Genomic DNA, 12,996 nt, shown 5'->3' with positions numbered 1-12,996 from the left:
TATTATACATTTTACTAATTCAGCACTGAAGATGAAAAGGAAGAAGAAAGCAGTGAAGAGGAGGATGAAGATAAGAGGCGCCTCAACGATGAATTGCTTGGCAAGGTTGTGAGTGTGACTTGTAATTCAGAGAAGGCAGACTGGTACCCAGCTTTGGTGAGTTCCTTCTGCAGCAAAGCTGTGAATTCAGGCAGGCTAAGCTCTACTCCCATGTTTGCTAAAAATACAAGTGTTTTGCAGTATCTATGAAGAGTAGGAAAGCAGAGATTAACATTTGTGTGTAAGTTACAGTTTCATGGCATTAAAGTGTTTTAGATCTGCATACAAAATGATCAGTGTGTAATGATACTTTTCTTCTAAAAATAAAGTATGTTAGGACTTGCACTTCCAGGCAATTTAAGAGGATCTAGATTTAGGAATTTTAATTGCAGTGGGATTTAAATACTTTAATGTAATTGTCTTTTCCCCTAGACTTTCAATTTTATGAAGTAGTAATTTCTTTGATGCTTACATTTGTACCAGTGGTCAGTTACTCTAGGAGCAGGTGTTGGTGCTTATTTTTATTTGACTGTCAATAAATGATACAACTGTTCATTGCCACTGCTGGTAATAAATATACATTAAATAAATCCAAGTTCAAGTAGACTTGTATTGTAAAGGCAGACACTTTGCATCTTATTGATACACACAGGAAAGTTTACATGTGCATATTAAAAGTTGCTTTCTGTAGAAAACATTTTGGTATTTTCAGACATGGTGTAATGTAGGGTGAACTGTCTTATCCCCCTGTATGTACCTCAGGTTAAAATGTGGTACTATACATATTCTGGTTGTAGCTCTCTTTATTAATGACAGTTTTTTATTTAACGTGGTTCTGAACTAGTGAGTTAAGTTCTTGGGGATTATATACTTGAATTTAACATTTCCTGCTTGTATATGATCTAGAGCAAAACATAAGCTTGTTCTGTTTGTGGCAATACAAGTGCTACAAATACGTTTTTATCACTTTCTTTAGACCTAGAGATGATACTGTTGTGGAAGGATGTGCTGGATTTCACAGTGATTTATATTATCCACACCTCAAAGAACAAAACAAACCAAAAAACCACCGAAGTCTCAGTTTAAATGCTAAAAATCAGAAGCTGGTATAAAATAAGTGGGTTTGACTTTTTAAATAGATGCTTTAAAAAAAATGTTGTGTGAACAAGAGTTAAAAAAAGCAAAGTGAATGAACAGAGTCCTGTGATGTGACCTCAGTAGATTAGTTTTCAAATGAAATTTTAGACTTTTGGCTTGTACAGAACAAGTCAATAGTTTGAGTAAATTGCTTCTTGAACTTCGTTGTTGTTGGCCTTAGTAGCATAAATCAAAGTAGGTTTGTTTACCCAGTACTGGAAATATAACAGAAGAAACAGAAAACAGCACTTTCCCTGCAGTCTATCTTTCTTTCCTTTCAAGATCAGCTTTTTTTTTTTTTTTTTTTTTTTTTTTTAATAAAGGAATGTTTTATTTGAATCTCCAGGTTGTGTCCCCGAGCTGCAATGATGACGTCATGGTGAAAAAGGACCAGTGTTTAGTTCGATCCTTTGCAGATTCCAAATTGTAAGTGATAGCTCACTTTGATTAGATACCTGTGGGAGGAAACTGGGTAACTCATCACAGACTGCTCCTGAAGATGTTATTTCTTCCAAAAGGAAGAAAATAATGTAATGTAGTGCTGGATGGACACATTTGGCATTCACAGTCTATTTCCAGCTGACTCCTTCTGTGTTTCCTCACCATTCTTTCCACTGTGTGTAACAATAAGAATTCATTGAATCAAGAAAGTTCCTGGTGCTTCTTCATTAACAAATATCAACAACTTAAAGTGTAAACACCTGGATGTTTTAAATTTTTTTCTTTTTGCATAATTTCTATCCTTTAAAATGAGTTTTGGTTTTAATTATTTCCCTTACTGCCTTAAATTACTTTCTTTATGGGTGTCTGTTGTAGTAGTTTGGGTATCTGCCTCATTACCTCCAGTGCCCAGATGTCCATAGCTGTTTAGATAATTTATAAGGGTTTAATCTACTTTCTTAAATAGAAAAGAGACTTTAAATAGAATTGCTAATTAAAATGTTTACAGAATCTGAATCATATTCTTTCCGAAGGAGAGAAAGGTCCTGTTAGTCCATCCTCCACTCCAAAAGGGAGAAGGAGGAGAAGAGAGACAGAGATATCTTACAAAATGAATAATGTACTCATAAGAGCATGAAGACTGCTTTTGGGATTTTTAAAGGCTGCTCCCATTTATTTCACTTCATTGTTATTGCATTGCATCTGTGTTCACACATTGTAACTAGAAACTTCCTTGCCAAAGGCCACCTGTCACCCTCTCTTTCAAAGTGAGCAGTTTTTGATTTTTGATAGCCATGACTTTGAGGTTACAAGTACTTGATTACTGAAATGTATTTCAAGTACTAGAAGACTTGGTTCATTTTGGCCTCTCAATGAAGATATGTGTCATCAGCCTTCTGGATAAGCCTGGCTCCTTCTGTACTGAAAGTTGAATGTCACTGCTAAAATCTAGACTTGCTCTGTTTGTTTTTTTCGTTTTTTATTTTCCCCAGAGCATAATGGCTTTAACTTGAGAAAATGGCAGCCTCTAATTCTTGAGGTTTTACTCCAGATTTTCTGAAATAATGCAAGAAGACCAAAATAATGTGTCAGACTAACTCACTTTTAAGGCTTTCCCTGCAGTTTGGTTAGCATTTCTCTTGTAACTCATTGACTTGGTATCCAGTATGACTTTGGAGCAGAGCAGCCTCCATATGTTTTACTGTGAGAACACTTTTTTAATTTAAAAATTAAAATCAACTGTCTTATCAATGCAGATCTGTGAATTGGCTTCACTGTTGTTCTGTGCTAGTAAAAAGGCATTTTGAAAATAGAGGACTTGCTTCTATCCTCTTAGCTAGATCCTTGTTTTGTGGAGCAGCTGTTGATTCTTGTGAATATTTTCAGTTCAGAAAATTATTTTTGCCTGCATGTTTAACCTTTGCAGATTTGTGCAGGTTAAGCAATTAAAATAAAGGACGTTTACAGAGTTTTCTTAGTTACTTAAGGATACTGTAAGGCCTGGATTTCAAAGATTGGAAACTTAGCCTGAGTAACTTATTCTTGTATTTGGACCATACAAAAACAAGTGCCTTAGGCAATTAGTTGTTAGCAAGGACCTTGCAAGTGAATAATAACTCCTGAATATTTTAGAAACTGCTGTTTTTTCTAAGTCAAATTCTTGCTTTCCTGTGATGTAATCACAAAACCTTATTCTTTTACAGTTACTCAATAGCAAGAAAAGACATTAAGGAACTAGATCTTCAAAACTTACCAAAATCAGAGTCCTCTCCTAAAAAAGGTAATTTAGAATAAATTCTAGGTGTTTAAATGAAGTAATTTCATACCAAGTTTCTTTTGATATTTGCTGGTAATTGTTGATTTCTAATAATTGCTCTTGGAAAATTTGTAAACAATTTTAAATGGGAGAAATTAGAGAAACTTTGGATATAGCTGTGTCTAATAGAAATCATCTTTATTTCATTTTTATTTCATTATTTTTATCCAGTCCAAATTTGTGGAAAATGAATAGAATATTTTCAAGGTAGTCTATTTGAAGTGTCAGTGAGCAATGGAATATATACTTACCTCTCCTAATGCTGAAATTTTGTGCTGTTGCTCAAAACACTCTGTTTACATTAAAGGTACCCAGAGAGCAAGGTGTAAACTTCATAACAACAACAGTCTGTGATTAATACTTAATTTAAAAATGTAAACACAGAATTGGATGGATGACATGGATACCACAATCCATCAAAACATGAAATGTGTTAAAGATAAATATTTAGATTGCATATATTAAAAATTATAGTAAGAAGTTCCCACTCAACAATAACAGTAATGTGCTTTGAGTAAAGGTGTGGAGCAGCTCCATACAAGTCAAGATTTAAAATGCTTCAAATGAAAGCTTTAGGTTGTTTTCATTGATTTGTCTAATATTATGTGATTTCTCTACTACTTTGTTCTTAATAGCTATTTCACAGTCCAAGAACTTTAGAACAGCCAAAAAAAAAAAAATAGCAGTTGTGAGGTTTGAGATAAATTGAAGAAAGGGACTTTTTTCCTGTGCAGAACATAATTGGGTTGTGACATTCCTTGCTACAAGGGAATATTTTGGAAGCAAAGGTACTAATAGTTAAAAAAAAAAAAAAGAGAGTTGAGACCGATGTCTGGAGGTTTTTCTGTCACCACTGTTAAAAACTGGTGCCTTTTCTTCTCCAGTAACACTGAGTAACAATTCATTGCAGTATGTTCTTTTGGGTGTTTTCCTGGCTCCTTTATTAAAATCTTTTATTGTGAATGAGGGGCAGATTTTGGAGTTATCTGGGTTTGTTTTGCTGTGTTGTTTTCCACCCTTGGAGCACCTCCTCAAGGAAAAGAATTTGAGGTATTTCCATTGTACAAGTGTAACTTGTGCCTGTCCCATTAGTCCTTTGCTCACTAATGTGTTTTCCCTCTGTTCCAAACATAAATGTCACATCTCTTTGGGCAGTGCTCTTTTTTCGTTTACTTTTCTTTTTTTTTTCCAATTTAAAACATGATATTTTGGAGAGAGCAAAGTAAGCCATGGTGCTTGATCTGTGATGGATTCATTTGGTTTAAGTTGGTGTTGTGATTTACAAGAAGATGGGAAGGAAATAAAAAATGCTTTGTGAGTGTGGATGCTGCAGATGAGGTAAAGCCAGGGCCCTTTCCTCTCTAGGGCTACAGGAGGCAACCACGTTTCTGAGCTCCAGGGGTGTTCCTCGGAACTGGAAAATGGACATCAGTGAAATTCTGGAGTCCTCCAGCAGTGATGAGGAGGATGGAGCTGCTGCAGAAACTGATGAAGAGGAACAAAAAAGAGAAGAGAAAACTGAAGAAGTAGCGGTGAGTCTGGACAATTTCAGTCATTTTTCCAGGGATAATTTAATAACCTGCTTGCCTGAAAATCCTGCACTTTCCAACATGCTATTCTCAGACTCAGCTCACTTCAATGTCTTTTCAGTCCTGTTTGTCTTCTCTCTGCTGCAGTTATCTTTATTGGGATTTGTGAGCAGTGGCAAGTTGTCTACTGTTAGCCATTGAAGAAACAGGAGACAAATCTCAGAAACTAGGAATTCAAGGCAGAGAGGAGTTGAAAGGTTCTGGGTCAAAAGAAAAGGCAAAACCAAAAAAATTCGGTTGAGCTTAGTAGTACTAATTCCAACTTAAATACAGCATCTCTGTGTTTTTCTTCGTCATTTCCTTTTGTATTTTTCTTTGTATGTAGGTTATATAAAAAATAACTTGTTTCTGAAAACACTAGTGTGATTTTAAAAAAAGGCAAAAATTTTCAAGCAAAAGCAGGTTGACTGAAACTGAGCTAATTCACAAGGCAATAAATGCTATTTAGAGCAGTGTAGGACCGACCATGTGTGTGAGGTTGGGAATCATGGAGTGCTGTGGTGGATGGACTTTGTGTCTAACGTGTTGTGGCATGTACAGACTGGGAGAGGAATTCATGGAGAGCAGCCCTGTGGAGAAGGGCTTATGGGGGTTCTCATGGATAAAAGGCTGGACATGAGCCAGCAGTGAGCACTCATGGCTCAGAAAGCCAAACGTGTCCTGGGTTGTATAAAAAAGGGGATTCTCCCCTTTCCTCTGCTCTCATGGGGAGCTTTGTCCAGCTCCAGGGTCCTCAATCAGGAGAGGCTTGTGGAGGTTGCTCCAGAGGAAATCTTGAAGTGGCTCCAAGGGCTGGAGCCAGGCTGGGAGAGCTGGAATGTTCACCTGGAGGAGGCTCTGGGAGACACCTGAGAGCCCCTTCCAGGGCATAGAGGGGTCCGGGAGAGCTGGATGGAGGGACAGGACATGGAGGAATGGCTTTAAACTGAAAGAGTGATTTAGGTTAGACATCAGGAGGGAATTCCTGGCTGTGAGGGTGGTGAGGCCCTGGCACAGGGCGCCCAGAGAAGCTGTGGCTGCCCCATCCTTGGGAGTGTTCCTGGACAGGGCTTGGAGGAACCTGGTCTGCTGGAAGGTGTCCCCATGCGGGGAATTAGAACTGGAAGATCTTTAAGGTCCCTTCCAATCCAGATCGTAGAATGTGATTCCATGATTCTCATGTTAACAGATTTTTCTGTATTCGAGTATTTTAAGTGGCTCCTTTTCCATGAAGTTAGCCAGTTTCTTCATGTCATCAAAGGTGTAGTTACAGAATTCTCTTCTGATTCTGCCCCCCACCTTGTAACCTGGGTGTTGGATTTAGAAGCCCGGGCGGAGGTGGGGGGGGCGGGGAGGGGAGACACTGCGGGATTTATTTATTCCCCCAGCGCTCCATTCTCACAACGCACCCCCGAAAAACACGAACCGCAAACCCCGCAGTGCGCGGGGGCCGCGTGTGTGTGTCGGGGAGGAAGGTCAAAGGCCGCTTCCCTTTCCCTTCCCACACGGAATGGCCGATGGCGCTTGGCGGCGGCCTCGGCGTTCCCCGGGCAACCGGCAGCGAGCGCGGCGCAGGCGCGGGGAGCGGCCGCGGGAGCCGGGGCTGGCCGGGGGCTCGCAGATGGGCTGGCCCTTCCTTCTGCCTTTCATCTAATGCCTCGCGTTTCTCCTTACTGTTACTAGTTCGTTTCATTAATTTTTTTTTCAATTTTTTTTTTTTTTTTTTTTTTTTTTTTTTTTTTTTTTACCCCCGTGCGGAAGAGAATGTAAGTAATGCCGGTTAACCGCGGCCGCCGCGCGGGGAGAGAGAGAGAGAGAGAGCGAGCGAATATTTTGGAAGTCAGGCTGAAAAAATGTCCAGGCAGTGGGCAGATTAGATAGAAAGGAAGTAAAAACCATTTTAGGTTTGAAAGAATGCAGCTGCTAGGTAAGGATCGTGTGCTCGAATGTGTGGTGTGAGCGTGGTGGTTGGGGATGGGGGTTTGACTTGGGTTTGTGATCTGGGAAGAGTCTGGTGGAGCTTGATCAGGGGAGATCTTTCCAGGTAAAAAAAAAAAAGACAATAAGAATCTTATTTTTAGGTGTGAATTTTATGCTCGGATATCAGCGTTTTGGAAAATGGAGTAGATGTCTGTGTGAGAATAATGGCATGATAAGATAAATCTGTGCAGAAATGTGAAATCCTCTGGGTTTTTTCCCTCTGTTTGCAGGGAAAAAGACTGAATAGGCCACATTTTGCAGGGTGTGAACTGTTGCAGTCTGTATTGCTCTGTCTGTATGAACATTGGTTAAAATTTTCAGAGTATCAGTCACTGAAAATCAAGGATTGCTGTACTAGTTTTCTAGTATCCATTTTTATTATCATTTTTCATGCCTATTGCATAAAATGCTGTGTGTTTCAAACAAAGAAGGGGGAGGGGGAAGCTTGGTGGTTAAAAAAAAAAAGGCATTCCTGTGAAAGAAATAGAGATGATTTTTTAAAGAATGATGTTAATGTAAAATAGTGAAGCAAAGGATTCCAGACAGGTGGATGTGCTGATAGGAGAAGCTGTGGAATCCATTATTTCCAGGTGACAAGTAGGAATGTAAGGTGAGCATCTTCATGCTGAAGCTGTGTAGCAGAGGGTAGATATGAATCTTTTTAGATAATGTCAGAGCAGAACTGTCATGATGGCCCATTAAATCAAATTCCTGGTTCAGCTGTTAGAATACATATTTTTAATTATGGGCCATGCTAGGTATTGCAACAGACAGCATTTAGGGAATTTAAGGAATTTCTGCTTTCTTTTGCCTTAGAAAGGCAGTAATACTAGCTGCAGAGAGAATCGACAAGTGAGTGATTGGGGTTTTTTTTTCCTGTATTTGATTATAGTTGTTGAATTACTGAAATTTTACATTTTATAGAGTGCTTCCTTTTATTAATCAAGGTCAAAAATAGCTTCTGTCCATCCTCTCCCAGAATATTCTAATGGGCTTTTTGTTTTAGAACTGTAATTGGTTATATTATTAGAGATGGGAGTGAGATTATTAAAAATACCTTTTTATTTCCCCCATTCCCATCTTTTGGTATCCACAGCAGCTTTACTGTCAGGGCCTGTCCAGCTGCTGCCCAGCCATGATAGGCCATCATTAAATAATCAAATGAACACAGACCTACTTAATATATAATCATAGGATAAAGTCAGTCAGAAAAGTCTAATTCTGGAATGGAAAGGATCCTATTTTTCTGAAGTAGGATCTTTGATAAGGATAATGGAGCACAGAGATCTGCTGTAGCTGGTGACATTAGATCCCGCCATTTTTCCAGTAGCTGGCTCAAAAATCTGCAACTTTGTTTTGGCAGAAACTGTTTTTCTAAGTGTGTTGTCTTTGATGACATCTTTAAGAGGTGGTAGAATTGGTACCACATATTTCCAAGCTTTGCATGGCTTTTGTAAGCTAAGGAGGGGGAACAAACACAGTGTTGGTTTGGTGCTCCTCCTCCTCACCCGTGGTGAGTGACTTGTGTGGTCCAGGGTTGGGAAGGAGGACAATGTGGAAATTGCTTGTCATGGACTCTTAACAGGGATTGCATTACACAGAGCTACTCAGCATGTTCAAATTGCTGGAATTTTGGTGAAAATGTGGTGCAGCTCAGGATTATTTTCCATTAGCAACTAAGGTTTTAATTTCACATTTCATAAAAAGTGAAAAAATTCAGAGGTATTATAGAAAAAAATATTTATTGAATGAAAATTAAAAGAATCATTAAATTAATTTGAATCCACATAAAAATCTACATACTGCTTTTGCTTCTTAACCAGTTTTCAACATGTCAGAATAAGATAGTTAACTGTGTTTGGAGGGTGCATTTGGCAGTCTATGCACTGCAGCTAAAAGGAAAGAGAAAATCTTAACTCTAGTATCTTCACATAGAAACAAAAGCTTTTGGAGCACTGAGCATTACCTGATTTTTATTCAAAACAGGTTGTATCTACTACTGTATTTGCTTGTATTTAAGCTGTTCTGTCAGGGAAGAAGAAAGAAGAATCTAATCTAAACATAAAGTAGTGAAGTGAAGGATTCCAGACAGGTAAATATGCTGGTAGGAGAAGCTGTGGAATCCACTGCAGTCCATCATGTTTGTTTCTCAAGCTCAAATATTCAAATACTCCCTGTTTTACAAGGGGATGTGCAAGCAACATTTGGATTTGGCTCTGTCTACCTGCAAGCCATTCTGATTCCATAGAATGAAGATGTTAACGTGTAGTTATTTCAAATATGTTTTCAGCACACGTTCTTAAGAGATACATTCACTTAAGACCAGAGTAAAGGTAAGGAATTTCTTCAGAAAAAAATTCCAGCTAGCTGGTCTCCATGGCTCATAGAGGGAAGAGTTGTGGCACCTCCAGGTGTTTTTTCACAGGGATTTTTTTCAAGGCTTGTTTCTGACCTGGAGGATGTATCTGTAACATGTTTAATAGGGTGCATTCATTTAACCTTTTTAAGGTTCTTGCATCACAATGGCATCAAAAAAAATCAGTCACAGTTGCTTTACATTGTTGAAAAGGGAAGATGCCAGAGGCATTTTCCAATGTTCCTATTCAGAAAATAAGCAAGAATTTCAGTTCTCATGATAAGTTATTACCATATATTTTATTAGCAGTAAGTCCATAAAGGAAGGATGAGAAATCCATTATATGTTTTAGAAGGCTTGAAATTCCTACGAATAATCCGTAGTCAACTATTAAAATATTTACATTTTGCTTCAAAATAATTCTTGTTCCCTGTGTAGGCTTTACTCTAAGTAACTGTGGGAGATCACATAAAATCATGCCCAAATTGCCATGTTGTTGCAACCTATTTGTATTTTAAAACATTGAAATAGCTGACTCTGGAAGTGAAATACAGGAAAACAGTCATATCAAAGTTAATGAAGGGTGATATCCAGAAAGAAGTGATTTATTAGATACTGAGAAAAAATTGTTCCCTGTGAGGATGCTGAGGCTCTGGCACAGGTTGCCCAGAGAAGCTGTGGCTGCCCCACCCTTGGGACTGTCCAAGGTTGGATGAGGCTTGGAGCAACCTGGGATAGGGGAAGATGTCCCTGCCCATGGCAGGAGATGGAACAAGATGGTTTTTTAAGTCCCTTCCAATCCAAACCATTCTAAGGTTCTGTGATTTATATATATAAAACCCCCTGAGGAGCTGTGATGTGTAATGCACAGAATAGCCTTTAAAAATAGCTAAACATCGATTAGTTAATCCTCCTTCTCATGCATGTGTGCATTTGTAGGAGTTCTGGCTACTGTGAAGCACAGCCTGCATCATGCCATGCACAAATGTTCTTTAAAGACTTTCTTGCTCACAGTTTTATGCAAAGAGGCATTTTCAGAATGTCACTCCAAGAGAAGTTGCAAACTGAGGCACAGCTCTGCAGTGAGTCATTGTTGGTTTGTGGGATTTCTGGTTTTTGTTGGTACAAATTAACATTTTAAGACCATGCTCATCTCCACGTGGTTTAAAGCTGTTAACTTGTTGCAATCAGTTTAATTCTTGTCATTTCCTTAATTAGTTTTCAAGCTTTGCGTTAGAAAGCAAATGTGCAAGTGATGAAATCTCATTGAAGTACTGTGAAGGAACAAAATTACATTAACTGTAATTCTGGCAGCTTGTCTTGATCATCTCCTCCTCTGAACTCCAAATCCTGTGTATGCTGCTCTTCCTCTTCACCTGCATTTCTTTCACAGAAGCATTTATGGTCTTGTCAGTCTATTTATAACATAAAAGAAAGATCTGTCCCTGGTAGCTCCACCTTGGATTGCCTGAGTTCAGGGTGTATGTGCTTGTAGGTAGAGATTCATCCTTTCTTTTGTAGAAGAAACTATTTCATCCTTTGTGCTCCCACTCAGCTCTAAAGGTTGGCACCCACAGAAGCTTTAACATCTTTCTGTGGAGTAAATGATGAGTCAGGATAACAGAGCCACATTGTCTAAAATCGTGCTAAGGACAGAGGCAAAGCTCATGGTGAATTAGGTAGCTCAAACCAAATGAAGCAAAACCAGTTACAAGTGTTCTGCACGTTTCTGTGTGCTTCATGTTGCTGGTGCTTACCATACAGTTTTAGAAAATACATGAATGCTGATAATGTTGCTTGGAAGGCAGTTAAGAAATGGAGTTGGGAAAGGAACATGGCCATTATACAAAGATATGTTCATTGTTGATTTTATTGTTTTACTGTTTCCAGTGTTTCCTAACAGATGTGGCCTGCTTATCAGAAAGGAGGAAAAAATCTCAAAACCCATAAAATTTCAATCTTTTAATTAGAAAAGGAGCATCGTGGAGATTTTTATTTATTTTCATTTAAATTAAATTCAGCCTCTCATCTTGAAACGAAAAAGTTTTTCTCATGTTGCATTTAGCTGTGGGTATTGAATGAACAGCAGAAAGGTCTCAGTTTTGAACTCTTTCAGCTTAAAATTTTCATGTTGTTTTGCCTCTCACTTGGATTTACCTTTGGCTACAGTTTCCCCCTTTTTGCTACATCTGTATAAGAAAAAATAAAATGGAGAGACAGAACTCTCTTCAGTAACTGGTTTTAAACAGTTTTCACTGTGAACTTACTTACGTTCAATCTAAAAGCGGCACAAATGTCTGGGTAGTAGCAGTGAGTTTTGGAGACTAGCACTGTCATTCTGGTTCCTGCTGGAAATCAGTGCTGGGAATTTCAACTCTCCATTTGCTCTCCAGTGATCACAGGTTGGCATCAATGTTTCTCAGATGCTTCCTTGATTTAGGTGCAGATTACAGCAGCTTAGATGAACCCCCATGGCAGTGGGGTTGGGTCTAGAGATGGTCTTTAAGGTCCATTCCACCCCAATCCATTCTATGATTTTATAATGGCTGATGTATTTTAAGTAAAACTCAGAACAGCAAACACTTCTGGAAATTGTTTTATGTCCAGTTCCTAACAGATAACCCTAGTAAAAATATGGCATTTTATCCTCATGTTGGAATAAGCATATCCAGGAAGGGTTGCTCTTTCTCATTTTGGCAGAAGAGCAGCTGATCCATGATTTATCCCATGGTGACAGTCACTCAGGTCTTACTGAAGTGACTTCTCAGAAGGATTTGGTGCCTGCTCTGGCATCATTGCCAGGCACAGTTCAGACTCCCTGTGTCAAGGGATTCTTAACACCAGCAACAGAGAGAAGCAGGTGCAGAATTTGGGATGTCTCACACAGGTGGATGATTATTGCAGCCAGGTTTTATGCCCCCACCCTATAACGCTTTTCATCTTTCCTTTTTGCTTTTCTTCAGCTAAAAGTGCTTGGTCTCAGTAGAAGGATTAAATTCTAGCTGCAAGATTGCTGTTTCTAACCTACATTTCTGCTGTTCTGACCCACAGTTCTGGTTTAGCATTGTGCCCACACAGAAGAAATGGCTTTAATTCAATTATTCAGAAGTATTTCTGAATGTTTACTGTTACTAGATGTATTTAGTTTGCACAGTTTGAGCCGTATTGCCTTCAGTCAGTAAACATTACAGAAGATGGTAGAAAATTCTCGATCTTGAAGTTATTTTGCAGTCTAGATGGGGAGAAAAAAGCTGTGGTTTCTATAGCAATACTTCACTTGATAACCTGGAAGAGCATGCTAATTCTATAGATAACTGTTTCTCCTTATATAATCCCTGTAATGTGCTGAGCAAATGGTAACTGGTACTGTACAGTGTTGTGATTACACATTTGATTTCCTCCAATTAATCCCGAAGAAAAATTAGTGAAGTAAGACATAGGTATTGTCTCTGCCTGATTGTAGCTGAGCCCTGTTGGGTTTAGCAGCTCAGAATTCAATGAAGCAGGCAGGGCTGGGATTCATTCTGATGCTGGGCAGATTGTTTGCTGGCTAGCAAGCCACTAACATATACATCCCCATTTCCCTGCATATCTCCTTGCCTTGAAGCTTAAAATTTACAGAATGCAGGGATGACTGAAATCTAAATTGTTGTTCTGGT

At 38.8% G+C, this 12,996-nt stretch overlaps 1 protein-coding gene across 3 annotated transcripts in view; it reads left to right on the top strand.

Moving 5' to 3' along the window:
* The window catches only part of ARID4A (AT-rich interaction domain 4A), a 46,142-nt gene that overhangs the window by 15,667 nt on the left and 17,479 nt on the right, over positions 1–12,996 (top strand). For 2 of the 3 annotated variants that reach the window (XM_014871399.2, XM_088166357.1), the window contains 4 exons: positions 24–156; positions 1,523–1,602; positions 3,321–3,397; positions 4,799–4,965. In XM_014871399.2, the coding sequence (XP_014726885.1) occupies positions 24–156; positions 1,523–1,602; positions 3,321–3,397; positions 4,799–4,965 (457 nt within the window). Of the gene's footprint in view, positions 1–23; positions 157–1,522; positions 1,603–3,320; positions 3,398–4,798; positions 4,966–6,503; positions 6,768–12,996 lie in introns of those variants that run through there. The other variant, XM_088166359.1, reaches the window with a different exon arrangement.

The sequence above is a fragment of the Sturnus vulgaris genome, chromosome 6 (genome assembly GCF_052056855.1).
Source record: "Sturnus vulgaris isolate bStuVul1 chromosome 6, bStuVul1.hap1, whole genome shotgun sequence".
Classification (NCBI taxonomy): domain Eukaryota; kingdom Metazoa; phylum Chordata; class Aves; order Passeriformes; family Sturnidae; genus Sturnus; species Sturnus vulgaris.
The sequence above is the reverse complement of the archived record's forward strand: the minus strand, read 5'-3'. Positions and strand labels throughout refer to the sequence as shown.